This window comes from Archocentrus centrarchus, unplaced genomic scaffold (assembly GCF_007364275.1).
Source record: "Archocentrus centrarchus isolate MPI-CPG fArcCen1 unplaced genomic scaffold, fArcCen1 scaffold_26_ctg1, whole genome shotgun sequence".
Classification (NCBI taxonomy): Eukaryota; Metazoa; Chordata; class Actinopteri; order Cichliformes; family Cichlidae; genus Archocentrus; species Archocentrus centrarchus.
Window position 1 is genome coordinate 6,241,251 of NW_022060256.1, and position 26,084 is coordinate 6,267,334.

At 42.7% G+C, this 26,084-nt stretch overlaps 2 protein-coding genes across 7 annotated transcripts in view; one reads left to right on the plus strand and one right to left on the minus strand.

Moving 5' to 3' along the window:
* Positions 1-26,084, plus strand: part of LOC115776077 (regulator of G-protein signaling 3-like) — a 56,801-nt gene that overhangs the window by 9,254 nt on the left and 21,463 nt on the right. Inside the window, exons 4-15 of one of the 5 annotated variants that reach the window (XM_030723695.1) lie at positions 3,418-3,491; positions 8,605-8,797; positions 11,837-12,013; positions 12,081-12,291; positions 13,437-13,527; positions 13,604-13,654; positions 14,486-14,544; positions 14,632-14,726; positions 19,035-19,103; positions 19,261-19,321; positions 19,411-19,531; positions 21,257-21,504. In XM_030723695.1, the coding sequence (XP_030579555.1) occupies positions 8,766-8,797; positions 11,837-12,013; positions 12,081-12,291; positions 13,437-13,527; positions 13,604-13,654; positions 14,486-14,544; positions 14,632-14,726; positions 19,035-19,103; positions 19,261-19,321; positions 19,411-19,531; positions 21,257-21,504 (1,215 nt within the window). In that variant the 5' untranslated portion in view covers positions 3,418-3,491; positions 8,605-8,765. Of the gene's footprint in view, positions 1-3,417; positions 3,492-8,604; positions 8,798-11,836; positions 12,014-12,080; positions 12,292-13,436; positions 13,528-13,603; positions 13,655-14,485; positions 14,545-14,631; positions 14,727-19,034; positions 19,104-19,260; positions 19,322-19,410; positions 19,532-21,253; positions 21,505-26,084 lie in introns of all 5 variants that reach the window. The other 4 variants (XM_030723693.1, XM_030723697.1, XM_030723696.1 and 1 more) reach the window with 4 other exon arrangements.
* Positions 74-6,393, minus strand: fibcd1a (fibrinogen C domain containing 1a). Of its 2 annotated transcripts, none has more exons than XM_030723702.1 (9): positions 6,180-6,393; positions 4,939-5,017; positions 4,171-4,286; positions 3,735-4,095; positions 3,351-3,483; positions 3,009-3,145; positions 2,631-2,727; positions 635-814; positions 74-554 (listed from the first exon to the last, which is right to left on the minus strand). In XM_030723702.1, the coding sequence occupies exons 2-9, from the start codon at positions 5,014-5,016 to the stop codon at positions 298-300; spliced, it is 1,359 nt and encodes a 452-aa protein (XP_030579562.1). In that variant the 5' UTR covers position 5,017; positions 6,180-6,393; the 3' UTR covers positions 74-297. The 2 variants fall into 2 exon arrangements, with proteins under 2 accessions (XP_030579562.1, XP_030579563.1); XM_030723703.1 differs by lacking the exon at positions 6,180-6,393 and adding an exon at positions 5,336-5,441.

Here is a 26,084-nt window from a genome sequence, read left to right on the forward strand (position 1 = left end):
GATCAATTAATGTGATTATGGATAGTCTTATCAAATGAGTTTATTGATAAAAAAAAAAGTCCTGAGTAACAAGTCAAAGCTCTGGTTTATTTACTGTGATTTACAATGTGATCCATTAACTGAAAGTGGAGCTTCACACACACACACACACACACACACACACACACACACACACACACACACACACACACACACACACACACACACACACACACACACACACTAATCAGCTAATCAGTCAGTCAGTAATACAAAATTTCATCGATCAGAAACCAGTGATGCGCTCTTGGTCCTGATTCAGGACTCCCGTCTGGGTCGGATCTTCATCTCCGTGGATTGAAGTGAGTACTGCCAGCCTGTCCAGCTGGACCACTCCACGCCATCAGCGTAGGAGGCGTGGCCCCCTCTCAGGTACTGCCCATTCAGGTTGGAGGTATGGCAGTTCCGGTACCACCACGCCCCCTGGTAGTACGCCGCACAGTTGTTCTCTGACTGGTCCTGGTCCCGGTCTTTGGTGGTGAACCGCATCCCAGAGTGCTTGAGGAGGGAGTCACCTGAAGAGAAATACCTGGTTGTGTACTGTGCAGTACTGTGCACGGTGCTCTGTGGTACTGTGTCGTAATGTGTGTGGTACCTGCGGTCCCAGAGTATCCATCCACGGTCAGCGGGTATCCGTCCTCCTCGGGGTTCACAGAGTCTCGGCCGACAGAGAATTCAGAGTAATGAGCAAAGGCTGTGGCGTTATCAAAGTCGGCCATGTCGATACGTAACTCGAAACCACCTGACCTGGTGAGCGAGTAGATCCTCTGCAGACCTGAGAGAGACAGGTGGACAGACAGGTGTCAATCAGCTGCTGTGTGCATGTTGGACAGTACCTGCTGCCTCTGTGAGGCTTGGCTTCAGTTCATCAACATTTTCGTACCTGAATTTGTACTCTGATAAAATATAAAAACACATCTTTAAAACACATGGTCATCCCATCTCATCAAATTACAAATAAATAAATAAAATCCCATCTGACTGTTTATCCAGGCGAAAGATCCATTTCCTACGTCAGATCAAGGTTATTTCTAAAGCACATTTCAATCCTTCAGGTGTTTGAATATGTGCACCTGTGGCTCTGAGGAGTGGAGCTCAGGTGAGCTGAGACTGATGGATGATGGAGGAGGTGTGATCTGTGACAGCAGGTTTGGAGGTGTGCAGAAAGCACAGTTTGCAGGTTTAAGGGTTAAGATTTGATCTCCAGAATATTCTTTAAAAGAGTCCAAACCTGCTGAATGTTTCACACACATCATCATATCAGTTTTATTAGAAACAGCAAATTTCTGTTTCTGTTAATATTGCATCCAAAATATGTGATAATTTTCTCTTTCATTTTCCTAATATGAATTTTTTTCAAATATTCAGATATGTGTACAGCAAATAAACACTGTTAGAAAAACTAAAACAGCCTTACCTTCATTCCTTAAAACATTTTTTGAGAGAACAGCAGAGACCCAAAATTTAGCATAATTCCTGTTAAGAAGTAGAATTTTTTTCAGGCTAATCAGAGGTTGTTAGGTGGGATTTTATTTTTTTCTATTTGAAAAAATGACAGGAATGACCCCATATCAAATCAGTGCTCATAAATGTACATAAATACTAATAATGAATTAATTTTTTTTTATTATTATTGTTGTGTGTGTTTTAAACTATGGTGACACCAACTCGCCAGGAGGACTGCAGATGAACATTAGCCTATGGCTATAATCTGCCATATTTTACATTGTTTAAATGTTCATTAATATGCACTGTCCTCCTTAAATAAATAAAATTAAATTCAAAAAATTAAAAACATAAAGAACACCACTAATCAGTGAAAATGTGCAGACTGAAGCTGTAATGCCTTCATTTTTAATGTACTTTATTGAAGTATTTCTATGTTTTATATGAATTATTTCTATGCTCTTCTGCTTTCTGTGCCTTTGATGTAAATATTGTTCTTTGTTTTCTAAACCATCTATTTTAAAGCTTTAGTTACTTCTTATTCTGTGGATTTTAAATATAAATCCATTACTATTTAGTACTGCAGACATTGGCTGCTTTTTTCCTGATGTTCAGTCCAGTCCTTGTACTTTAACTAACATTTAACATTTTGTTAGTTAAGCCTCTGAACTCAGACCTGTGAATCATTCAAGCATAAAAAGGCTCTGAACTCAGAGGATGAACCAGTGTTGTGTCGACACATAACAGACGACTGAGCAAAGAACCGGTTTAAACTTTAGGCTCTTTGTTACTAGCAGCCTGTCACAAAAACACATCATTTGTTCTATTTCTTTAGTTGAATCTATAAAAATGCTGACGATAACACAGTTTGACAGCATACAACAGGATTTTTGCACCAACAGGGTGATTTCCAAAGAGCTGTTAGCTGCAAACTTGGCAAATCTCAGCATGGTGTGCAGTGTGTGCTTAAAAAAACAGAAAATCTGCAATATCTGAACTTCATGTCCTTAGGAAACAGGAAATAATCCAGCAAAGACCTGACAGGGGTCAGGTAAAGGTTCAGGTTAAAGTTCAGGGCTCTATGTGTACTCTCAGTGAGTGATTGTCCCCACAAAGACAGGAAAACAAAAGTGTGTGTATCAGACCAATCCAGTGCTCTCCAGTTGTCGTCCCAAATCCGTCCCTGTAAGCCTCCCATCCTCTGAAAAAGTTCACAGAGCCATCCTCCCTCCTCTGGATCACCTGAATACACACACACAAACACACCAGGTGTGAATTTTTTTTAAAGAAATAATCCTACCGATAAAATCAAGCCATGTGATCGATCAGGTATGACAGGATCTTCTTTGGGTCACGAGGTCAAAACAGGTCAGCTTCTCAGCTGCCTGTTTGTACATTAAGCTAATCAGCATTAGCAGTGTTACCCTGGAAACTAAAGCAGGTGTCTAACGAGCTCAGGTTGACAAACTAATTAGCACCTTAGCCGTGTGTGCGCGTGTGTGTATGTGTATGTGTGTGTGTACCGTCCAGCCTCCTCCGTCTGTGCTCATGTCACAGTAAACCATAAAGCCATCGGGGTCATGAGTTGGAAACACGGAATAAACACCGTCCTCAGAGACGCCAGATTTCAGGATGTCACTGCAGTCCCTGGGTCTAAGAGCTGAGGGACATGGGAAATCATCAGCAACACAGGTGTGTCTGTGGATCTGAGTTTTAAAAGACTTTACCCCACAGCTGGGAAATTCCTTAAATTATGCAGAAATATAGAACATCTTCAAGCACTGCTATACCTGCATAGGCGTTACCTGCGTAGGCGTTACCTGCGTAGGCGTTACCTGCGTAGGCGTTACCTGTGTAGGTGTTACCTGTGTGTGTGCTGTCTCTGCTCAGCTCACTCTTCAGCTTCCTCAGATTATCTGTTTCCCTCTGCAGGCTGAGTAGAGAATCACTGAAACCTGTCACCAACTTCAACACACCCGAGTGACTGTCAGACATCACCTGTACAGGTACACAAAGGGAGGGACTGTTTCATAGTGTCAATTTCATAGTTTATTTTACTTGATGCAGTGCTTCTCTTTCATTTAACTAGATTGAGTTAAGTTACATTTAACTGCGCCCTAATGCACAGCAGGTAGCGCTGCATGGACATCCTTCCTCACACCCTCAAACCAGGGACCTTACTTCTACTTCACTGAGGAGCCACAGTTAGTCTCACTTCATTTCATTTTTTTTATTACTTTAATTTCTACCTGGATGATGCGGCTCTGCTCACTCTGCAGTCTGTCCAGTCTCTGGTCCAGAACACCTTGGCCTCTTTTAAGCGAATCAGCTTCCAGCCTCAGATTGTGGGTGTGGCCTGATAGCACTTTCAGCTCCTCTCCCAGCTTCTGGAAAAACCCTCGGTCCTGCCAGTCGTCTGCATTGTAATTGGTCAGTGTCTGCAGCAGCGAGCTCTGCAGCGCCTCCCAGCGCAGGAAGTGCTCACTGAAGTCCGGACAATTTGGGTCTAGAAAGATGCTGATTGGCTCTCCGTCTGCAACACGTGACACTGTCACCAGGGGTCCAGACTCTTTGGGACTGGTTGAAACCACAGATGAGGAGACTTCCTCCCTGTAACCACGACAACCCCATATTGATATTTAAGTGGACAGAGACACGAGAGACAGACAGGTAGAGGTGTTTTACCTGCTGATGAAGGGTAGAGGATATTGGTTCAGGTACAAGATGGTGACTGTTGCCATGACAATGGCTGCAGTGATGACCAGCCCAACACCAGACCATAACAGGAAGGTGCAGCACCTCTGACAAAACACACACACACACACACAAAGTTACAGGAAGACGAAAGACGCCTCAGGGTCAGATCTGATGCTGAATCAAATCTCTCTGCATGAATCGAACCTCATGCTGTTGGAGCCATTTGGAGCATTTTTAATGCAATTATCTGACCAATAGCACGGCTGCTGTGCGCTTCATTGGACTAACAGACTGTCCGAGAAGACTGTGTCTGCGTGATGCAGACTGATAACCAAGACAGCCAGCATTAGCTGGTAACTTAGTACTTCCTTCATCCAAATATGGGCACTTCCTGAAACAAAAACACAACATGGCGGTGGCCACTAAGTGCATGTTGAGATTTTCAATTCAATTTTATTTATATAGCCCCAAATCACAACGAACAGGCGCCTTATATTGTAAGGTAAAGACCCTACAAAGCAGCAAGTTTTGCCTGCAGGTTCCTGTTGTAGGGCTAAAGAGTGACCTGAAGATCGCCTCAGTGCAAATCCTGAGTGCTCCTGCAGGGTGTAATCTGTGCTAAAGCCGACATATGCTGAAGATTACACGTGCGCTGATCTGACAGTTTAACTCCAGATTAACACGAATAAACTCTGCAGAGCTCTCTTACCATCTGAACATACACAGAAAGCTGCTAACAGCTAACGTCGGAGCTACCTTGTGCTTGTTTGGTCTCTTGCTGTCGAGCTCTGAGCTGCTGTTGTTCATAATGGTCCACCGATCGTTCAGCATCATCCTGAAACACAAACACAGTCTGCGGTTGTTTCTCGATCACAACTGGTACCTTTCAAAAACCTCAGAGGCCTCTCCAATGTCCTGACCTTTGAACCCTGTCTAGGACCTTTTATATGTTCCTCATAACTTCATCAAGGAGCACTGACTCTTCATTGGCCTCCTCAATGAACTCTAAACCTCAGATTTTTGACCTCTATGATCAGCATTAGATTGGTATCTATGTATCTATGAACTGTCTCTAGGATCTTTAGAAATGTCCCCCAGAATATTGTTAATGAAGAACTTTTAATGACTTATAGGATGTCTTCACTGAACTCACACTCTTCCTGTAGCACCTGTCCAGATCCCTGAGTGACCTCTCGAATCTGTGATAAGAAACCACAGCAGCTGATTGGCTGGAACCACAGATTTCAGTGGCAATGGCAGGGTGTAATGAAGGAAACTCAGAGATGAAGTGTTGAACATTTGGTTCTGTGCTGGTTTTTAAAAGGCACCATGTTGGAGAGAAAGGCTCAGAGGTCCAGCCAGCTTCACTTTAATCCAGCAGATCAATGTCAACTTTAAATGCCTCACTGTGACAGGAAAACCTCACACCTGAGCTCCATCACCTGACGGGGGTTTGTTTGCATGAAGAAACATTACAAACCAGCCGAGTGCAGTCGATTCACTTATTAATGAACAATGTAAAAATACGATATGATAAACTTTATTTATCCCCTAAGGTTGGCAAAATCCTGCGTTCCAGCAGCAAAACATGAAACAAACCCAGAAACAAAATGAAATAAAAGATCTATAAAACAGAAAATGATGAAAGATAATGCCTTCATAAAGCAGTTTTACACAAGCATAAAAGGGTTAAATCAGATAGAATAAAATAAACCAAAATATAGAAAATCAAAAATATTTAATTTTCTAGGTTCATGCGTATAAATCTTCCAGTAAGACATTATTGTTCTTTTAGTTTCCACAGTTTAAACTGCAGAAAATGCATGAATCCACAGTCTGAGTGAAGCTCAGATTAACATTGTTTAACTGACGATAACAGAAGAAGAAACAGTTTTCCTCACTTCATGGATAACTCAGCAGCTTTATACAGGCACAGAAAATGACCTGCTGACCATCTGATTGGACAATGATATCAATAATCAGTAATCATAACTCACCTGTCTTCAGCCGGTGACACAAACCTCTGATTTAAAAATTCAAATCAAATTAAACTTTGTCTGTCTGCTGGAAGATGCCGGACATGTTCAACCATGGACACAGATCCTCAGAGAGAGAGACCATCTGCCAGAGGGCGAGAGAGGGCGAGAGAGGAACAGGGGGTGAGAGGGGGAAAGAGAGAGAGGGAGAGGGAGGGGAGAGAGGGCGTGAGAGAGACCATCTGCTGCAGAGATGGGTGAGAGACACTGAATCACAGAGAGAGAGCTGCTGCGATAATCTGATCAGATTTATTGGCTTCAGTCTGTCAGCGCCACCTCAGGACCAGTCGCACCTCGGGCTCTGAGCATGCTCAGTCTGGACCAACACACACAATGGTTTCTTATTTTGCTCATTTCCACCTTTATTCTTATTCTTAGACCCATTAAGAACAGCTTTGCATGATTCACAGTTCAAAGTAATCCTTCTTTATCTCATACTGAGCCTCAATACAGCCCTCAGTCTGAAACAAGCAGTTTTAGCTCCTGAAGTCAGTAGAGTTTTGTGCTTTTCACAAAGTGCTGTACAACAAAATAAGTAAAAACTAGAAATAATCCCAATAAAATAAAAATGAAAATTGAAAAACAGTTACTAGCAATACAAACCATGTTAAAAACATAATAAAAACATAATAAATGTATATTAACAAAAGAATCTCAATCTAAGTGCAATGAGATAAATGCATGAACTATTTTCTCTATTTTCACAGCTCGCAGCTTAAAAAAACAAGAAATGAGAAATAGATTTTAGATATGAATCAAAGCTCAGAGAGGAATCAAATACTACACCAAAAGTATCAATACTGGACTTTGCTTCTTTTTGCACATGTGATATCACTTGACTGATTCTTGGGGAGCTAGAATCATGGCTTCAGTCTTACTTGGAGAGCAAGTCTGGGATAAACAGAGGGCCAGGGTGTACAGTCTATCCAGCTGGTGAGGCTTAAAAAAAACATGTACAGCTGAATGTCACTGGCATAGAAATGATAAAAAAAAAGAAGCCAGACAAAGATGGATTAATGGCTGCTAAAGGGTGCAGAAGGAGAATAATAATGGCCCTAGGACTGAGCCTTGTGGAACCCCACAGGTTAGAGGAGCAGTGTTAAAACTTGCTCACCCTAACAGAGAGAGTCTGAGCCAGTGATATCATCCAAGACTTTAAGCCACTATATCATGGTCAACGGTATCAAAGGCTGCACTGAGGGCAAGCAATATGAGTACAGAACAATGCCCTGCATCAGATACCATTAGAAGATCATTACAGACCTTCAGAAGAGGAGTCTCAGTGCAGTGCTGCTTTTGAAACCCAGACTGAGAAGGGTCAGAAATTTGTGATTTACATAGAAAAGATATGATTGACTGAACCTGAACCAAACAGCAGATGGATGGAGCTTCTGTGCCTGAGATGGTCATATAAGGACTGTGGCTCTGTTCTTTAACATTTTGGTTATATTTGTCTCCACATTCGTTTAGTGTACTGTTTGCTGAGACGGTCACATGACACAATAATTGACAGACACAGTAAAAAACTGAAACTAACAAACTGTGGAAACTAAACTGAAATCAACCCTGAAACTGAAAAAAGAATCTAAAAAAGAAATGCCAAACTATAACCTCTAACCAGGGCACCCCTCTCAATGACATCATCCAGATCCCAGACGAAAAAAACTGTGATAAACTGAGTGTTTAGAGCAGTGTGTAGCCTGAACTTTAGGGACTCAGGGATTAACACACACACACACACACACACACACACACACACACACACACACACACTTCTTATTAAGCATGTTTAATGAGAGCATCCACCACAGGAGCAGGAAATATGTCCGACAGTAAGGAAGAGAAGTTTGTTTTCCTCCTTCAGTGTTCCTGCATTCATGTGTGTGTGATAACCTCTGATTTGGATTATTTACTCCATCAGCTTCCACATGTTGACTTTCACCCACAAATATGCTCAGGTTGGTTTGTTGCTGTGGGAGCAGGTCACACCCCCTGTTAATGACTAACATGTGCCCTGCAGTGCCCTGAAACACACTGAATTTCACCTCAACCATACAGGAAACCAGGTAGAAGTCTCCAAAATAAAACCTTGACTATCACAGATGCCGCAGAAGTTCATGCAGCGCCACTGCTGCTCATTTACTGATCTGAAGTGATTGTTGAGTATTGAAACCGAGCTGCTCTGATTGGACTGGCATGTTCTTCAATCAGTCTGCTTTATATATGTTTTAAAAAGAAGAAGAAGAGAAGCTTAAAGAGCTGAGGAATGCTGACGTCAGGACAGCAGGCTTTTATTCTGAAAGGGCAGGCAGGAAGCAGCTGTGTATGTTTGGCGGAAATTGATGAGGTGAAAAATCTGAAGCTGGTTTGAATTTTTTTCCTTCAGAAAATTTGAAGAAACGGAGAGGAAGAGGCGAGACGTTGGACTGTTGGTCGCTGTGGAGGTCAGTTAGTCAGAGTTAGGTAGGTGGTTAGATATTTAGTTAGTCAGTCAGTTAGGTAGATAGGTTGTGGGGTTGGTTAGTTATAGAGTTTTGATGTGGAGGGATGGACTCAGCGTCTGTCTGCAGCAGAAAAAGGTGAGGCTGAATCTGAACTTTAACTTTGGGAATGTTTTAATTTGAAATGACTGCAGGATAAAACCTTCAAAATAAATGAAAAATATAAAGTTTGAAAGAGTTTAAAGTAAAAGGTTAAAAAAGTTTGATGTTTGTTTCCAAACAGCACTGACAAAACCGAGTTTAATGAATTAATTTAAAAGTGTGTGTGTGTGTGTGTGTGTGTGTGTGTGTGTGTGTGTGTGTGTGTGTGTGTGTGTGTGTGTGTGAAGGGTCCAGTGACCGGGAGAAAACCAACGATGTAGGGTCCAACTCCTCCACAGTATTCTTTCCTTTAAATGGGCTCAGGAGCCTCCACTGATGTGCCTCCTGCTTGTTTTGTCACTTGGCCTACAAGATGGCACAAAGTGGAAATGTGTGTGTGCAGTGTGAGTAAAAATGTTGCTATAGAGAGCCCCCTGTGCAGTACAGGCTTTTGGAAGTGTGTAACACATTAGCTAATCAGACACTGCTAACTGGTTCTTGTGGACCTTTGCCAGATGTTCTCTTGATGTTGTGATGGTCATGCTTACTGCTGTTTAATTATCAACACCATGTTCTATGTAACAATTTACTGCTGCAAGAAGTCGGTACACTTATTTTGGCATCATTCAGTTGGTGCTGTTTGTACAGCACAACAATCTCCCTTTAGGGATTAATAAACCTAAAGTACAATTTTATACTACTACACTACTTCCTGTACTAGCTGCTGGTATTAACTACAGGTATTATGTATAGTTAGCTGTTAGCTTTGGAGTCTGTTGACCAATCAGTGGGGATTCTTCTTAATTTTGAACCAATCAGCTTCTGTATTGCTTAATGTATGGCAGTTCTTATGCAAAGCGTTTGGCTCTTACAGAGACCAGTATACTGAACATCTGCTAATTGGGCAGCTTTCATTACCATTACACATGTGGTCTGAGTTGCTTCCACTATCTGACGAGGAATTGGACGACCCTCTTGGCTGAATCCTAATTTCTCCCCTAGGTCTTACCCTTCGGTTTTGTGATGTCACGTTTCTTTAAAAGATCAAATGTTAAGGGTCATCTAGCCCTCTGATATTCCTCCAAATGGATGTTTATTATGTAATTATTTGGCATGTGACTGTTTTTTTATTATACCTCAATTGTCTGCCTGTGTTATGGGATGTAATGGTGATGGGAGCCAGATTAGGTGTCTGTCCTGGCTCCACCTAATTTCACAGCATACCTGTACAGGTACTGTTTGATCAAAAACATCTCGTGTTAATGTTGGTGTTTGTTCATCATTTTTGTTTTAGTTTAATGTCATGTTCTGACAGTCTCTTTGTTTACATGGAACTGTCCTATTTTAAAATTAAACAGAACAAATTATATTGAGTTCATTTTATACAATGTGTTGTGTAAAAATATTGCTGTTGGATGACATTAGGAATGCCAGTGTTCACCCAGAATGCATTTCGGAGGGTTTATTGATTTGAAAAAAATTCTCCCTGGATTTGGAAGTATTGAGAATTTTTAGAGTACAGCATTACTGCCCTGACCGGGACTGAGCTAGCCACGAATGTGAGTGGCAGGCTGCAGGATGAAGTATGTATGCAGTTTCTGTGGTAATCCAGAAAACATTGGTCCATGCTAAACTACTAAAACAAGAAGTGTGTGTGTGTGTGTTAATCCTCCTCGTTAGTGTTAATCAGTGTCACTTCTGTCTCGGCTCGTCTGTTCCTTCACGTCTGAATGCAGAGATCTGAGTGTAACGTTGGCTGCTTTCATCGGGGTCGGGGCTGAAGATCTGCACTCAGCCCGATTTGAAAAAGTCACTTTAAATCCATTTTGTTCCATTTGAGAGGCTGAAAGTAATTTGAGCCTCATCTTCACTCAGATATTCACATCATCATCATCTTCATCATCCTGCTGTGACTCACATTTATCCTTCAGTGTGACCGATGATCGATCGTTGATCGGTGTGACCGATGATCGATCGGTGTTATGCAGATCAGTGTGATGTAAACAGTGATGTTACAGTAAATGTTACAGAGGAGCTGACTGACAGTCTGGCAGCTGCATTAATGCGAGTTACAAAGACGGAAACTAGAGATTGATTATGCGCTGATAATCAATCACTGATGGAATTGCTGTCTTTGTCCTTGTATATTGATGACTGATTATTAAAGCGCTCACATAACAAATGTATAACTGGGATTTCAGTGTTTGTAGAAACTCGTGCAGATGAAATCTCTCCGCTCTGACAGCAACTTCATGAATGAGGAAATGAAACTGAGTCAGCTGGTTCAGGTGCAGCAGGAGGGGGAGGAGTCAGAGGGAACACCTGTTAAGTTCACAGTCTGTTACCACGGGAACTGACTCAGAGTTTAACTGTCTTTCCGGAACTGAAAATACTACTACTAATACTACTGCTACTAATACTAATTAACGGTAGTTAATAGTACTTTGTTTTGGTCATCATTCATAGTTTCTAAATCAGCTCAATCTCAAAATGCTCAAAATTATAATTAAATACACAACAATAAGATATTAAATCATATGGAAGGAACACAAAGGAGTAACCAAAGACGTGTAGGTTTGAACATTTTACTGGATGTTGTCACTTCCAGTCTCATTTCTTGACCTCGATGGGGGCACTCTGGATATTTTCTCATCTCATACTGTTTGTTTTTTCCTGCGTCACAGTGAGCGTTTCAGGGGAAATGATATTCACCTCTGTTATTGGACACATTTGTTTCAGTTTCTTCAGTCAGACTTTCTCATTAATGGTGCTCGTCTCTTCTGACACCCTCCATTTCACGCCGAGGCAAACGTGTTTCCTTACATGGAGAAATGGCAGTGACAGTTGCAGATGTTGACTGAGCATGAATCTGATTCGCTGGCCAGTGTACAGTTTTATTTTATGAATCAATGGATTTCAGGTAGATCTGTTGGATCAGCTGTTTCCTGTGTTTGTTTATGTTGCTGTTCTTCATCTCCATCACTCAGAGGAGGAAGGAGTTCTTCACTGAACTGTCAGACCTGCTGTCTCCCATAGGCACTGTGATGGAGCTGTCCTCCGCTTGCACCAGGAGGCCCAGCAGCCTGCAAACTGTAAGAGGAGGTTCAGGGAGGAGGAGGTGGAAATGAAGAAGAGGAGGAAGAGGAGAATAAGCTGTAAGGAGAACAGGGACCCTGAAGACAACCTGCAGAGGGAAAGGAGGCACCAGAGAGGGTGAGGAGGTCACAATCGATCACTGATCAATCAGTGCAGACTATAACAGTTCTCTGACTCCCTCCAGGGTTCACCAGACTGGCTCTGGTTTTAGGTCTGGTGGTGAGATCCAGTCCTGCAGACCAGAAGTCCGAGTGGCCCTGATCAGGAAGACCAGGATCCAAACTGGGGTCAAGACTTTGGTCCAGTTAAGAGAGTCAGATCCAATTCAGGCTCTGACTGATCCACAGCGGGACCAGAAATCAGCCCAGAACAGACGGGTCAGAACCCCCTCCAAGGTTTGTCACAGAGGCACCGGGTGCAGGTCCGCGTGACGTCCTTTAAGTCTGTGATGGTTCAGTGTTCAGGCCTTCAGACCATAGACATATATACGTAGACGCTGCATTGAGCGCTGACTCGTACGTCAGTGTCGCCACCATATTGGAGGAGGCAAAAGTGGCCGACATGACATGAGAGAGATGCTGCACTCTGGTGCTGCATGGAGTTTTTCGAACCATTTTACAGTCAAAACGTGATCACATGGGATCACCTTTCACAGGTAAGACTGAGGAATTGTTTTTGATCGTATTTGGCCATTCTAACATTTTGAAAACAGAATTATTTTTTTGTCCCTAAACGTTTCCCAGAGTATATTAGTGCATATTTGAATGTGTGAATGAACGCATTAACTGAAATAACTTTGTAGAAAGGCGCTTTATGAAGATCAGTCCATTCACTTGTATTAGTTCACAGCGCAGCTTTGCCTCCTCCAATATGGCGGACACACAGTTACGTCACATCAGCGGGCCAACCCAGTCAACGAGGCATCTACGTATACACGTCTATGCTTCAGACCCTGACCTTCTGTGAGGGGTCAGTCAGTTTGAGGACTTCCTCAGTCTGAGGTTACCCAGAGTTCATAGCACACAAGGTTACCATGGAAAAGGTAGACAAAGCGGTGCGAGAGGTTCTTATCATGAACTCAAACTAAAGTGAAAAATTACATCTACCAGAAACAAGAATATGTGCTCATAAAATGAAGGTTACAGGAGACGTCTGAATTCATGGCCTTCATGTGTTTGTTGTTATGGTTCTTTTTAAAAACTAAGATCAAAAAATAAACTGAAGCCGACTCAGTGTGGAAACTGATACTGAATGATAGAAAATGGAAACACAGCAGAAATTTTATATGATAATATAATGATTTTATATGAAGTCTGATGGCCCATCACTGTGAGTCATGGGGTGGCATTCTCTCCGCTCCTTTCATAAAAAAAGCATGATGATGATGATGATGATTAATTATTATTATTATTAAACATGCTTAAGTGTCTCCTTTGCTAAAGGAGGTAATAACAGAAGTGCTGAAGCTCTTTTCTTGGTATCTGGAGAATTGAAAGAACACTGTTAAAGAGACTGTTAGACCAGCTCGTTCTGATCCCAGGTCAGATCCAGGCCCAGTTCTGTGGGGAGGATTCCTGAGACCGGAACCAGAAGGAAGAGGAAGGTCCACCCATCTGCGTTCAGAGGGAGAGGTATGATCAATTGATTAATCACTGATAAAGTTAAAGTCTCTTGGTGGCTGAATCCAGCCGTCTTCTCTTTCTGTAGGTCAGCTGCGGCTGTCAGTCACTGTGGAGGTGGAACAGGTCATCATTCACAGTAAGTGATGCAGCAGCCAATCAGAGGAGAGCTTTAACAACCCACCAGTTAGTCAGTAATTAATGATGTACGGGTAAAAGTTTAGTTTCTGCCTGATGTGAGTCTAAAAATAGATTAAATGCAGTGTTGAGGCTTTGGTTATATCATCTACATGGAAGTTAAAATCACCCACTATAATTATTTTATCTGAACTGAGATCAGACAGAAACTCTGAGTAAGAGCCAGGTGGATGATAGATGACAACCAATAAAACAGGTTTTTGTGTTTTCCAGTTAGAGTGCATGAGGCTCAGAGTCAGGCTTTCAAATGAATTAAAACTCTGTCTGGGTCTTTGATTGATTGATGAGACAGAGGTGAAGATTGCTCCTCCTCCTCCTCTGCTTCGAGGATTCTGACAGATTCAAATGCAGTTTGTGTTTGCAAACATGAACAAATGGAACTTTGCAAAGAGAACCAGAATCGCATCACTGTCAGACGTCACACTGTGGGTGATGACAGGAAGAAGCTGCAGTAAATGGACTAGTTCTTATATAACACTTTCCTACTCTGTCTGAGCATTCAAAGCGCTTATACAACATGTTTACATTTACCCATTCACACAAGCACTTCCATGAGTATCTAAGCTAAGTGCTTTTATTATCTAACATTCACACACATTTATACTCCAACACGTGTGTTGGAGAGGAGCTGGGATACTGTGGCACGCAGCCCAGAGCAGCCAGGAATCGAACCGCTGACCTTCCAATCAGTAGGTGACCTGCTTTACCTCCTGAGCTACAGCCAGTTGATCTAATGTCATCATTTTATCAACCTGTCCTCTTCTTCCTGCAGTCCACGAGGCCAGAGGCCTGATGGGAAAATCCCAGAGGTCATGTGACTCCTATGTGAAGGTGAGGATGTGGTTTCAGGATGTTGATCAACACTTGCTGCTGCAACAGTCAGATATTTTGTGTGTGTGTGTGTGTGTGTATTCACAGCTGGCCCTGACCTCTGACTACAACCACAGGATCAGGATGAAAACTCAGACGGTCCTGGACAACAAGAACCCGAAATATGAGCGCCGCTTCACACTGTGAGTCACAAAAAGGTTTTTAATGAGGCAAACTTGTAGTTTTAGTGTTTGGCCTCTGGATGGCAACAGAGTTCAGCTCTGTTCTGAGAGTCTGCTGATGGAGTTCATATCCAGGGGGAGGGCTTTACTAGGAAATGGATCCTTTCAGGGGAAGTAAGTTCATGAAAAATATCCTGAGTTATGTTGTTTCCTGTCCAGACTTCTACCAGGAGAGAACTCACGTAGGTACAGGGAGAACATTTTAACTCCACCAGGGGTGGATTCCAACTCAGGGCCTTCCTGTTGGGGAGGCAATGGTGCTGACACTCTCTGTTTTGACTCCACATACTCAGACTGATATCAGACGCCCGTTTCGTTTCAGATGCATGTTTCTGTTTCACGTGAACTTGCTGTGTGGACTGATGTCAGGATTATTCACTTCAATTCAGTTTTATTTATATAGCACCAAATCCCAACAACAAGGAGCTCGAGGAGCTTTATGAGGTAACATCCCTACAGTAATACAGATAAAAACCCAACAGTGAAAACAACCCATGAGCAAGCGCTTGGCGAGAGTGGGAAGGAAAAACTCCCTTTCAACAGGAAGAAACCTCCAGGCTCAGGGAGGGACAGTCATCTGCTGAGACCGATTTCTGCTGAGGGGAGAGAGACAGGACAAAAGACATGAGGTCTTTAAGATAAGATGGGGCCTGATTATTCACGACCTTGTATGTAAGAAGAAGGGTTTTAAATTCTATTCTGGATTTAACAGGGAGCCAATGAAGAGAAGCCAATATGGGAGAAATCTGCTCTCTCTTTCTAGTCCCTGTCAGTACTCTAGCTGCAGCATTTTGGATCAGCTGAAGGCTTTTCAGGGATCTTTTAGGACAGCCTGATAATAATGAATTACAATAGTCCACCCTAGAAGTAATAAATGCATGAATTAGCTTTTCAGCATCACTCTGAGACAGTTTATACTTTTAGAGGTATTGCACAAATGCACGAAAGCAGTCCTACATATTTGTTTAATGTGTGTTTTAAATTACATATCCTGGTCAGAAATGACTCCAAGATTCCTCATAGTGTTATTCTTATTGAGCCATTGGGACACGATGAATCCAGAGTAAAATAACTGCAGTTTAACTAATTGATGCGCATCATCTGGTTTCATGGATAGATAAAGTTGGGTATCTTCTGCATAGCAATGAAAATGTATGCAGTGCTTTCTAATAATACTGCCTAAGGTGAGCTTGTATAGTTTAAATAGAATTGGTCCTAGCACAGAACCCTGTGGAACTCCATAATTAACCTTAGTGTGTGAAGAAGACTTCCCATTTACAAGAACAAATTGCAGTCTATTAGATTAATCAATCAACAAATCAAAAGAATTTGTCATTATACGTCAAGAAAAATGTGAATAAATTTGAATAACTATGATTCAAACCACTGCAGCGCAGTACCATTAATACCTATGGTATACTCTAATCTCTGTAAAAAAATATTATGGTTACCAGTATTGATCGCTACACTGAAGTCTAGCAGGATAAGCCCAGAGATGAGTCCACTGTTTTTTTTTTTTCATTTGACCAGAACTGTGCACAAAAATGCTAATCTGAGAGAAAATATGTCCTGTAACAGAATGAACTTCTACCTGACTTCCACAAATGTGTTTGAGACAAATAAATTTAAATAGTATATACAAGCTAAAAATCCTTATACTCAGTCCATCCACATATAAACTGTGTGTGCATGCAACCACTACATTAACCACTACACTAAGCATAGATAAAACTGATGTAATTGTTATTAGCCATGATGCTACTAACCCACTGACATCTGCACGTCTGAGCTCCTCATCTTTGAAGTTTGGCCATTGTTGTAAAATCCTCGGTGTCACTTCCGGCAGCCACCTCAGCCTGAATCAAGGTCCAGTCTTGTTTTCTGCAGCTTTGGAGACTTAGTAAGATCAGCTCGGGTTTATTCAGAGGTCTGGTCCAACAACCTGCAGCCAGACTAAAAGAGAACGCATCATTCCTACTTTAGCTTCTCATCGTCAGTACTTTTAAGGCCCGCTCTGGACTCACACTGAAGTACATTCTTTAGTCCTCACTTTAATCTCCGTGTGCCGCCAGTATTCTTACATATGATGCTGTTTCACCTTTTGTCTTTTTAATGTTTTATTGCTATTTGTTTCCTGTCTTGTCAGTGAAGCACTTTGTAACTTTAAAAAAAGTCTGTTATTATTAATATTATCCCACAGAGTATGAAGATCCTGATCAAAAGGGTTAAAATTTGACGAATCTTCACCTGCCTCATTTCCTAGAATCCCTTTTCTTCTTTTTACCTGATGAGCAAGATATGTAAAGTAGATCATTTTAAATGGTCGGGGAGCTTGTACCATTCAGTATTAGATTTAAATGAAAAGCAGGGTCATGCAAATGTGAAGCTTCTCCTAGGAACGGACCTCTGATCCCGAGCAGCTCGAAACTCATCTGTTTACAGCAAAGTTGGACAAATCGTTCAGCGGTGGAGGTGCAGCACTGTAACCCACAGGTGCTGGTCATAAAATTAGAATATCATAAAAAAGTTGATTTATTTCAGTAATTCTATTAAAAAAGTAAAACTTGTATATTATATTCATTCATTACACACAGACTGAGATATTTCAAATGTTTATTTTAATTTTGATGATTATAACTGACAGCTAATGAAAAGCCCAAATTCAGTATCTCAGAAAATCAGAATATTGTGAAGAGGTTCAATATTGAAGACACCTGGTGCCACACTCTGATCAGCTAATTAACTCCAAACACCTGCAAAGGCCTTTAAATGGTCTCTCAGTCTAGTTCTGTAGGCTACACAATCATGGGGAAGACTGCTGACTTGACAGTTGACCAAAAGACGACCTTTGACACCTCGCACAAGGAGGGCAAGACACCAAAGGTCATTAGTAAAGAGGCTGCTGTTCACAGAGCTCTGTGTCCAAGCACATTAATAGAGAGGCGAAGGGAAGGAAAAGATGTGGTAGAAAAAGTGTACAACAATAGAGATAACTGCACACTGGAGAGGACTGTGGAACAAACCCATTCAAAAATGTGGGGAGATTCACAAAGAGTGGACTGCAGCTGGAGTCAGTGCTTCAAGAACCACCACACACAGACGTATGCAGACATGGTTTCAGCTGTTGCAGTCCTCGTGTCGAGCCACTCTTGAACAAGAGACGGCGTCAGAAGCGTCTCGCCTGGACTAAAGACTAAAAGGACCGGACTGCTGCTGAGTGCTCCACAGTTATGTTCTCTGACCAAAGTCAATGTTGCATTTCCTTTGGAAATCAAGGTCCCAGAGTCTGGAGGAAGAGAGGAGAGGCACAGAATCCATGCTGGCTGAGGTCCAGTGTAAAGTTTCCACAGTCAGTGATGGTTTGGGGTGCCGTGTCATCTGCTGCTGTTGGTCCACTGTGTTTTCTGAGGTCCGAGGTCAACACGGCCGTCTACCAGGAAGTTTTAGAGCACTTCATGCTTCCTGCTGCTGACCAACTTTATGGAGATGCAGATTTCATTTTCCAACAGGACTTGGCACCTGCACACAGTGCCAAAGCTACCAGTACCTGCTTTAAGGACCATGGTATCCCTGTTCTTCATTGGCCAGCAAACTCCCCTGACCTTTAACCCCATAGAAAATCTGTGGGCTATTGTGAAGAGGAAGATGTGATACGCCAGACCCAACAATTCAGAAGAGCTGAAGGCCACTATCAGAGCAACCTGGGCTCTCATAACACCTGAGCAGTGCCACAGACTGATGGACTCCACGCCACGCCGCATTACTGCAGTAATCCAGGCAAAAGGAGCCCCAACTAAGTACTGAGTGCAGTACATGCTCATACTTTTCATGCTCATACTTTTCAGTTGGCCAACATTTCTAAAAATCCTTTCTTTGTATTGGTCTTAAGTAATATTCTAATTTTCTGAGATACTGAATTTGGGGTTTTCATTAGTTGTCAGTTATAATCATCAAAATTAAAACAAACATTTGAAATATATCAGCCTGTGTGTAATGAATGAATATAATATACAAGTTTCAATTTTTGAATGGAATTACTGAAATAAATCAACTTTTTCATGATACTCTAATTTTATGACCAGCACCTGTATATAGTTGATGTACTATAAAGACCAAAGCTGCGTTCATCAGTTCACATCTTGCTTCCTGTCCTGTTAAGAACCTGCAGGGGGCCACACTAAATGTGTGACAGAAGCGATGGCCTCAGGTTTAACACATTGTTTACACTATTTATGTTTTCATTGTGTTCATGGTGTTTGTGCATCACAGGTGTGTCGGGGATGAGCTCCTCCTGAGCAGGTTGTTGGTTTCAGTGTTCAGACGACAAGCTGACAGCAGGTTAGTGGTGACATCGATCGATCAGTTATCAATGAACGCTCACATGTGTGTCTGTTTACATGGAGGAGTCCAGAGGTTCATAAAACTCTCACTTCTGATCATTGCATTGATTTGAAATCTGTTCTCTTCAGACTGAACACCCACTCTGTCTCCTCAGGTGTAGCCGGCTGATTGGCTGTATGAGCTTCGGGATTGGCTCTCTCATCTCATCCTGTGAGGTTAGTTTAAACCAGTCACAGCAGAGAATCTTTCACTGATCGTTTGTACGCTTTCTAACCAACTGGCCCCGCCTTCTCTGTGATGGCAGCCCCTCACTGGTTGGTTCTACCTTTTGGGGGAGGAGTATGGGCGGAGCAAATACCTGAGAGTAACGTCACAGGGAAGGGGACCAGTGAGAAGATGTGAGGAGGTGCCAGTGGAGATGAGAGGTGAGGATTGGCTCCTTCTTGGTCATGTGACCATTTGACGTGTGAATCACGCAGATCTACTCGAGTAGAGTCCAAGAATAAAAACTTGGAGCTGAAACAAACAGATCACCTTTGAAGTCGATTTCTCAAATTTCAGGCAAGTTGTTTTTTTTTTTTTTTCTTTCATTGCGATTATATACTGTTACCATGGTTACAGACTGAGCATGCTCAGTAAACCCAATGCTGCTGACTGAACTGAATAAAAAGATGACATGTTAAGATGACACAATGTCCAGAAGGTCAGAAGGTCAGTGGGAGGAGCTTCACAGCGGAAAACTGTCTGATTTCATTGTGCTTTATTAACATCAGTATCTTTAACATCATTGATGAATTTCTGAAGGTCACAGTTCTGACGGGCTGACGTTATGTTAATGGTTAATATGTCCATCCATCATGTTCTTAAATTAATTTCTAACATGGTGCAAACAGGCCAAAGGTCAAAGTTCACTGTGATTGGAGGAAAAGCGCTGCAGACACCAGGTCTGAGATGATATAATTGGCTGTTTTTGGCTACTTCTGATTTTACCTTAAACTCTTTACCTTTCCTGTTTGGTATCATTGTTTTCACCACAATACTATCATTTGGACGTGCTGCTGCATCCATTGACCCCAGAGGACCTTTCTATAAATTTATTTTTAGGCCATACCCTAAGCTTGGTTCTGTGTGAGGTCAAAGGGAGTTCTTCCTTTCCACCAAGTTCTGCTCACAGGGATCACCTGAGGGTGGGGATTTCTCTGATATTATTTCTCTGATAATGCTCTAACAGGGCAGGCATGATGGCCTGTCTGATTCAAGAGGTCAAAGGTCAGCTTTCCTGCATCATTCTTCAGCTCTGTAATTCAGGAACAGGGGAGCGGATTGGGAGCTCGTCGTCGGAGATTAGATGGTCCATTAAAGTCTCGGCGACCCGACCGTGGCGGCATGAACTCTACGTGAATGTTCTGTGGCGACGGCACCGTGAGCGGCTGCTGCTGTGACCTGTTCGTCCATATGTGGATCCATACGTTCATCTATTTATAGAGGACTGGGAGAGAGAGGGGCGAGTGAGCAGATATAGATTAAAAGTGACTCCTGCTCTCTCACTCACCCCCCAGGGGTCCACATGGTTACCATGGTAATGACAAGCAGCCCGTTAACCATGTGACCCTCACAATACCTCTATGCTTATGTCCCTCAGCCCTCTCTCTCGCTCTCTCTCTCGCTCTGACATCACACTGAGAGCTGACACTGGTTCGCCTGGCTGAGCAGAGCGAGCACAGGACCACAGAAGAAGAAGCTTCAGTTTGTCTGCAGTTCACTGGAGCAGCTGTTTGTTCTTCACCCCACTAAGTGTGTCTGTTCTGTGTCACATGAAGCGTTTTGTATGTCTGGAGTTGAAATCCTGCAGTGTGGACCATCATCATCATCATCATCATCCTGTTCCTGGTTTCTGAGCCTCCTGTGTTTGTCTTTGTTTATTTCTCCCGTTTCCTGTTTGTTTTCTGGGTGTATCGTTTACCTGAGTTCTACCTGAAGGCCTTGAGTGACTTTGTGTGGAACAAAAACTGACTTTTGTCTCTGCTGGTCACAGAACTCTTATCTGATCCTGGACGTTTTCAGTATGTTCTGGAAGAATACAGCCTGGTCTTGGGATGATGCAGCAGGTGATGATGACAATGATGATGGTGGTTATCTGCTTGCAGCAGACCTTCGAAGGACTCCGGACTCAACCCCAGATTCTGACCTGAACCGTGACATTGATGTCGCCTCCACCAGCGTTTCCACAGCCATCCTGACAAAGTCCACCTCTACCACTAGCACCACTGCTCCAAAAGACCTGACCACCAGCCTTGACCCTGCCAAGGCCAGCTACAGCGGCTATGTCTCCACACTGTACACTAACACCAACCAGCACCACGCGAGCAGAGATGGCAGCTGTGCCCAACAAATGACGGTGAGTCAGTGTACACGCTCGTGCCACAAAGCATGTAGTAGGAGGACTGATGGCTGATGTTTCGTGTGTCTGCAGAGACCTGATGTTTCAAACTGTCAGTCTTTATTTAAAGTTTCCACATTGCCTTCTGTTTCCTGAATGTTTGATAAACTGTGAGTATACCAGGACTGTGGGCAGAAGTCAGAGTATTTAGTTTTTGGTTAGGGTGAACAAAAAATATGTAACACAACTGGAAGGTGAAGAACCAGAAGTTGGTTTGTTACTGAAGATTAAAGCTAACGCTACTCAGATTTATCACAGATCTACAACATCTGAAAATAAGTAGAAACCTCCAGAGAAGCTGCAGTTCCTCTGCAGTCCAGCAGAGGCACCACAGTGAGCCAGTCCTCATAGACTCCCATGTTAAACCTTTCCAGCAGAAATAAACATGTTTACAGCCTGATACAGAAACTCCTTTGGTCTCTGTAGCTAATTTCCACCTTCATAGCAGCTGTACGTGGGGAGGATGTTTCTTTAACTCACCTGTTTAAATAAAGTTTGCATTATTAGGGGCGTGACCTCTCTGACTGACACATGGATGTCACAGGCAGCTGTAGTTGCTAGCTGTCTGCTCGGCTTCACCTCAGCTAACTGGAGTCCCCAAACTGGACCTCTGGATCATGTTTGTGCTGTTGGAGCCTTTTTAATACAATTATCTGACCAATAATATGACTGCTGTGCGCTTCATTGGACTAACAGACCACCCAGGAAGGAGGAGCCCCAGGTTTGCTGAGTGAAAAACTAAGATTTTATCTGGCTGTTACTCACACTGATTAGCAGGTATCTGTGATTGTGTGATGCTCCCATACAGTCTGTGTATGCAGCTAGCATTAGCTAACACCTTAGCACTCTGCCCTCTCATCCAAAAAATGGTCACTTTCTGAAACAAAACCCAACATACTCATAGCCATAAAAGCTTAAAGCTTTGATTTGACTTCACTAACCAGCGGGTGATGTCCTGGTGTCCATTATATCCAGCCTGTGTGGGAAACCAGTTCCTCATGAACTGTCTTCTGCTAGGAAGAGAGGAGTGACTGATGCTGACAGTGAGAGTGTGGTTATTCTGAGCCTCGTCCTCGGTGTCCTGTTTTCTCTGACCGTCAGTAAGCTGCTTGGAGGCTCTTCATGTGTTTTACTGTTTTTCTGTAAAGACTCATCAAACATTCACATGTGATGAATTATAGAGTGAAGCTGCTTCTGTAGTTCACGCAGCGCTGAGACGACCTGTTCTCTGACCCCGACCTCAGCATGAATAAAAACATACTCAAGGGGAAATAGAGAAAACCAGAAAAATAAAGTCCAAGAGTGGGCTCAGTCATGTCCCCCTTTAGTGTTCATTGATAGCCCAAACAGAAGAGATCTGCACCAGTCTGCTAGATGCTTGTAGGTGTTGGAGGACAGCTGGGACATTTTGTTTTTTTCTTCAGATCTTCAGAGGACTCAGGCCCAGTTTCAGGGTTCAGGAGCCTGGGAAAAAAAAGCATTACTGAGTCACAGTCTTCACAAACAGTGTGTGTGTGTGTGTGTGTGTGTGTGTGTGTGTGTGTGTGTGTGTGTGTGTGTGTGTGTGTGTGTCGGTTTTCAGGAAGTGTGTGCGTGTTATCGTGGCGACACATCCACTGTTTTTGTGTGTCTGTGTGTGTGAGTTTCCTGCTATTATTCAGTGCACTGGTTCCCACACACACACATCCAGTCCACCTCCGCACCTCCACTACACTGCTCACACGGGTTCACCTGGACCAGCAGACTGGAGTTTAGACCCTGTGAAGTCTGGTCCTGGTCCTGGTTTTGGATCAGTTCTGTAGAGGATCACATGCTGGATCTGTAGGATTTGAACCCTGATCTGCTGCCATGCACACCATCCACCGTCTGTGTCGCATCTGCATTGGGCAGAACCTCCCTCAGGTCTGACGCTCTGATTATTGATTACATTGATCAGTCATTATCTCTGTGCTTATTGATTAGATTGATTAGGACATGTAGAGCATCGCAGAACTGTTGCAGCAGCTGTGAGACAAGAACTTTATCAGGTTTATGAATCTCGATCAGCAGAATTCCCTCCTCAGTGTGTTTTAGTCCACAGGTTTGTTTCTGTCTTTTTAAAGGAGTGTGACTGATAATCAATCAATACATCAACACAAATCTCAGAGTTCACAACAAAAGCAGCAGGATGCAAACAATTTGTCTGATTGGCTGTGGAGTGTGATGTCACCACTGGCTGTGTCATTTCTTGAGAACCTAAACTGTGTGTGTGTGTGTGTGTGTGTGTGTTGTTTAAATTCACCACTTAAACTAGTTCATGGTCTCAGTTGGTGGTTTCAAGTCTCAGTGAATAAAACAGGAAGTTCATTTTGGAAGTGATGATCCTGTTAGAGTCATGAAGGAGCAGGAAGCAGGGGAGGATTTAGGGCGGGGCTACTGCTGAAATTATAACTGAGTGTTTCTGAGTCAGACTCAGTTTGAAAACACAGAAAAGGTGTTGGAGAAAAAGCAGATCAGAATCGCAACTGCTTGTAATAAGTTCATGTAAACAGTGGGCTAATTTAATTTACAGTACCAGTCAAAAGTTTGGACACAGTACTGTATTTAAACCAAAAAATTCAGATTTGCTTCACAGTAACAACAACCTAAAACAAATACCAAAAGATCACACTACACTACACAATAAACTAAAATGGTCAATCAGTGAATCCATGAGATTAAAAAAAAACCAAGTACAGACAGAGTTGTTTGTGATGATTCATTTAAATGTAATCACTTATAAAACGAGTAATTTATAGGTGGAGTGTAGGAAGTGAAAGCAGTTTGTTCATTACAAACCTGTAGAGCTCACTGTGATAATTGGTCCTTAGGGCCTGTAACACATGGTTGTCATATCTCGCAGATGGCAACATCAGAGGATGTGATAAATACTGAAATCATTGTTGGTAACAAAACTGAATCATAAAAGTATGTGAGACATTTCCCAAGAAATCAAAGTCTGATTTCTGTAATGAAACCAAGCATGTCTTCTAGTTATTAACATGAGCGACTGTATAATACTCCAATGAAAGTTTATCTTCTAATCCCAGGCCAGTTATTTATTATATAACAGTGGAAATATGACAGTGTACCCATGACCTCTGACCGCAGAGAACAACATAAACTGAGTTTTATCTGCTTTCACTTTGAGCTCATTAAGAAGAGCTTGGATAACATTAAAAAAAACAAAACAGTGTATCATCTGCATAGAAAAGCGTAATCAGCTAAAATAGAAGTTATTACTATAACATGCAAGAAGTGGGCATAGAACTGAACACTGTGGGGTGCTGTTTTTTTTTTATGGATGAAAACTTTGAATGAAGATAAAGATCACTCCTTGATCACCATTTTGTAAATATACAGTTATTTATTCAAGTCTTTCCATAGAGAGTTAAAGGAGTAGTCCAACATTTTGATGTTTATCATGGTCCCATGTTGGACTGCTCTTTGTGACTGGATAACATGGTCACATGACCAGCAGCGTGAGCACCCAAACCTGTCTTCCTAAGCCAATCAAAAGTCAGAAAACTAATAGTTCCTTTTGTTCAGCTTTATCCAAAGCACACTCTCTGCTGAACCACCTATAAATTATATTTACAGTATTCACTTATTGTGTCTTTCAGGATTTGCTAGCTTAGCGTAGCTATCAGCTCTCAGCCAAGTCACCAACAGCATGGCTTCTTCTCCTGTCCTTCCCACACTTTCCTGCTCAGTGTTTCAGATGTCTATTTACTCCTTGGCCTCCTTTAGCAGCAACAGTACTTGTAACAAATGTAGCTTGTTTGTAGCTTTGTTACACCACCAACCCAATGTTCATGTTTAAATAGTTTTTCTCCACTCTGCGACACACCCGCCAACAAGAGTCTGGTTATTGGCAGGTCTGTTATAGAAACCTGAAGCTAGCGACACCAGCAAGCATAGCTGACTGTCTTCCAGGGGCCAGAGCAGGCGACATTGAGATAGCTATGTGCGGATTCTATTCATTGATTATAGCTCCCCCTGCAACACCATCTACCCCCACAAACTCACCACTAACCTGGTTCTCCTGGGCCACAACACACACCTGAGCAGCTGGGTTCTGGACTTCCTCACCAGCAGACCACAGACTGTGCGCATGGAGGGGTGGGTCTCCTCCAGCATCACCCTGAGCACTGGCGCACCACGGGACTGTGTGTTGAGCAACTTCCTCATCTCCCTCTACACACAGGACTGCAAACCTACCCACGAAACCAAAACCATCATAAAGTTTGCAGATGAAGCCATCATGATAGGCAGGATTACGTCCAGCAGTGAGGCTGCCTACAGAACAGAGGTCGAGAACCTAGAGAACTGCAGCTGAGAGAACATCCTGATCCTCAATGCAGCAAAGACAAAGAAGCTGATCCTGGACTTCAGGAGACTGAGACCCCTTGTCCATCGCCCCATCATCATCAGTGGCGAGAGAGTGGAGGTGGTGCAGTACCTCGGGGTCAACATCAGCCATGACATGACCTGGACTCTCAACACCACAGCGACAGCCA

Coding starts and splice junctions, on each gene's coding strand:
- fibcd1a (XM_030723702.1), bottom strand. CDS start 5,016: ATGATGCTGAACGATCGGTGGACCATTATGAACAACAGCAGCTCAGAG. Junction 3,484..3,734: donor AGCAGAGCCGCATCATCCAG/GTAGAAATTAAA, acceptor GTACCTGTACAG/GTGATGTCTGACAGTCACTC. Junction 2,728..3,008: donor CAGACGGAGGAGGCTGGACG/GTACACACACAC, acceptor GTGTGTATTCAG/GTGATCCAGAGGAGGGAGGA.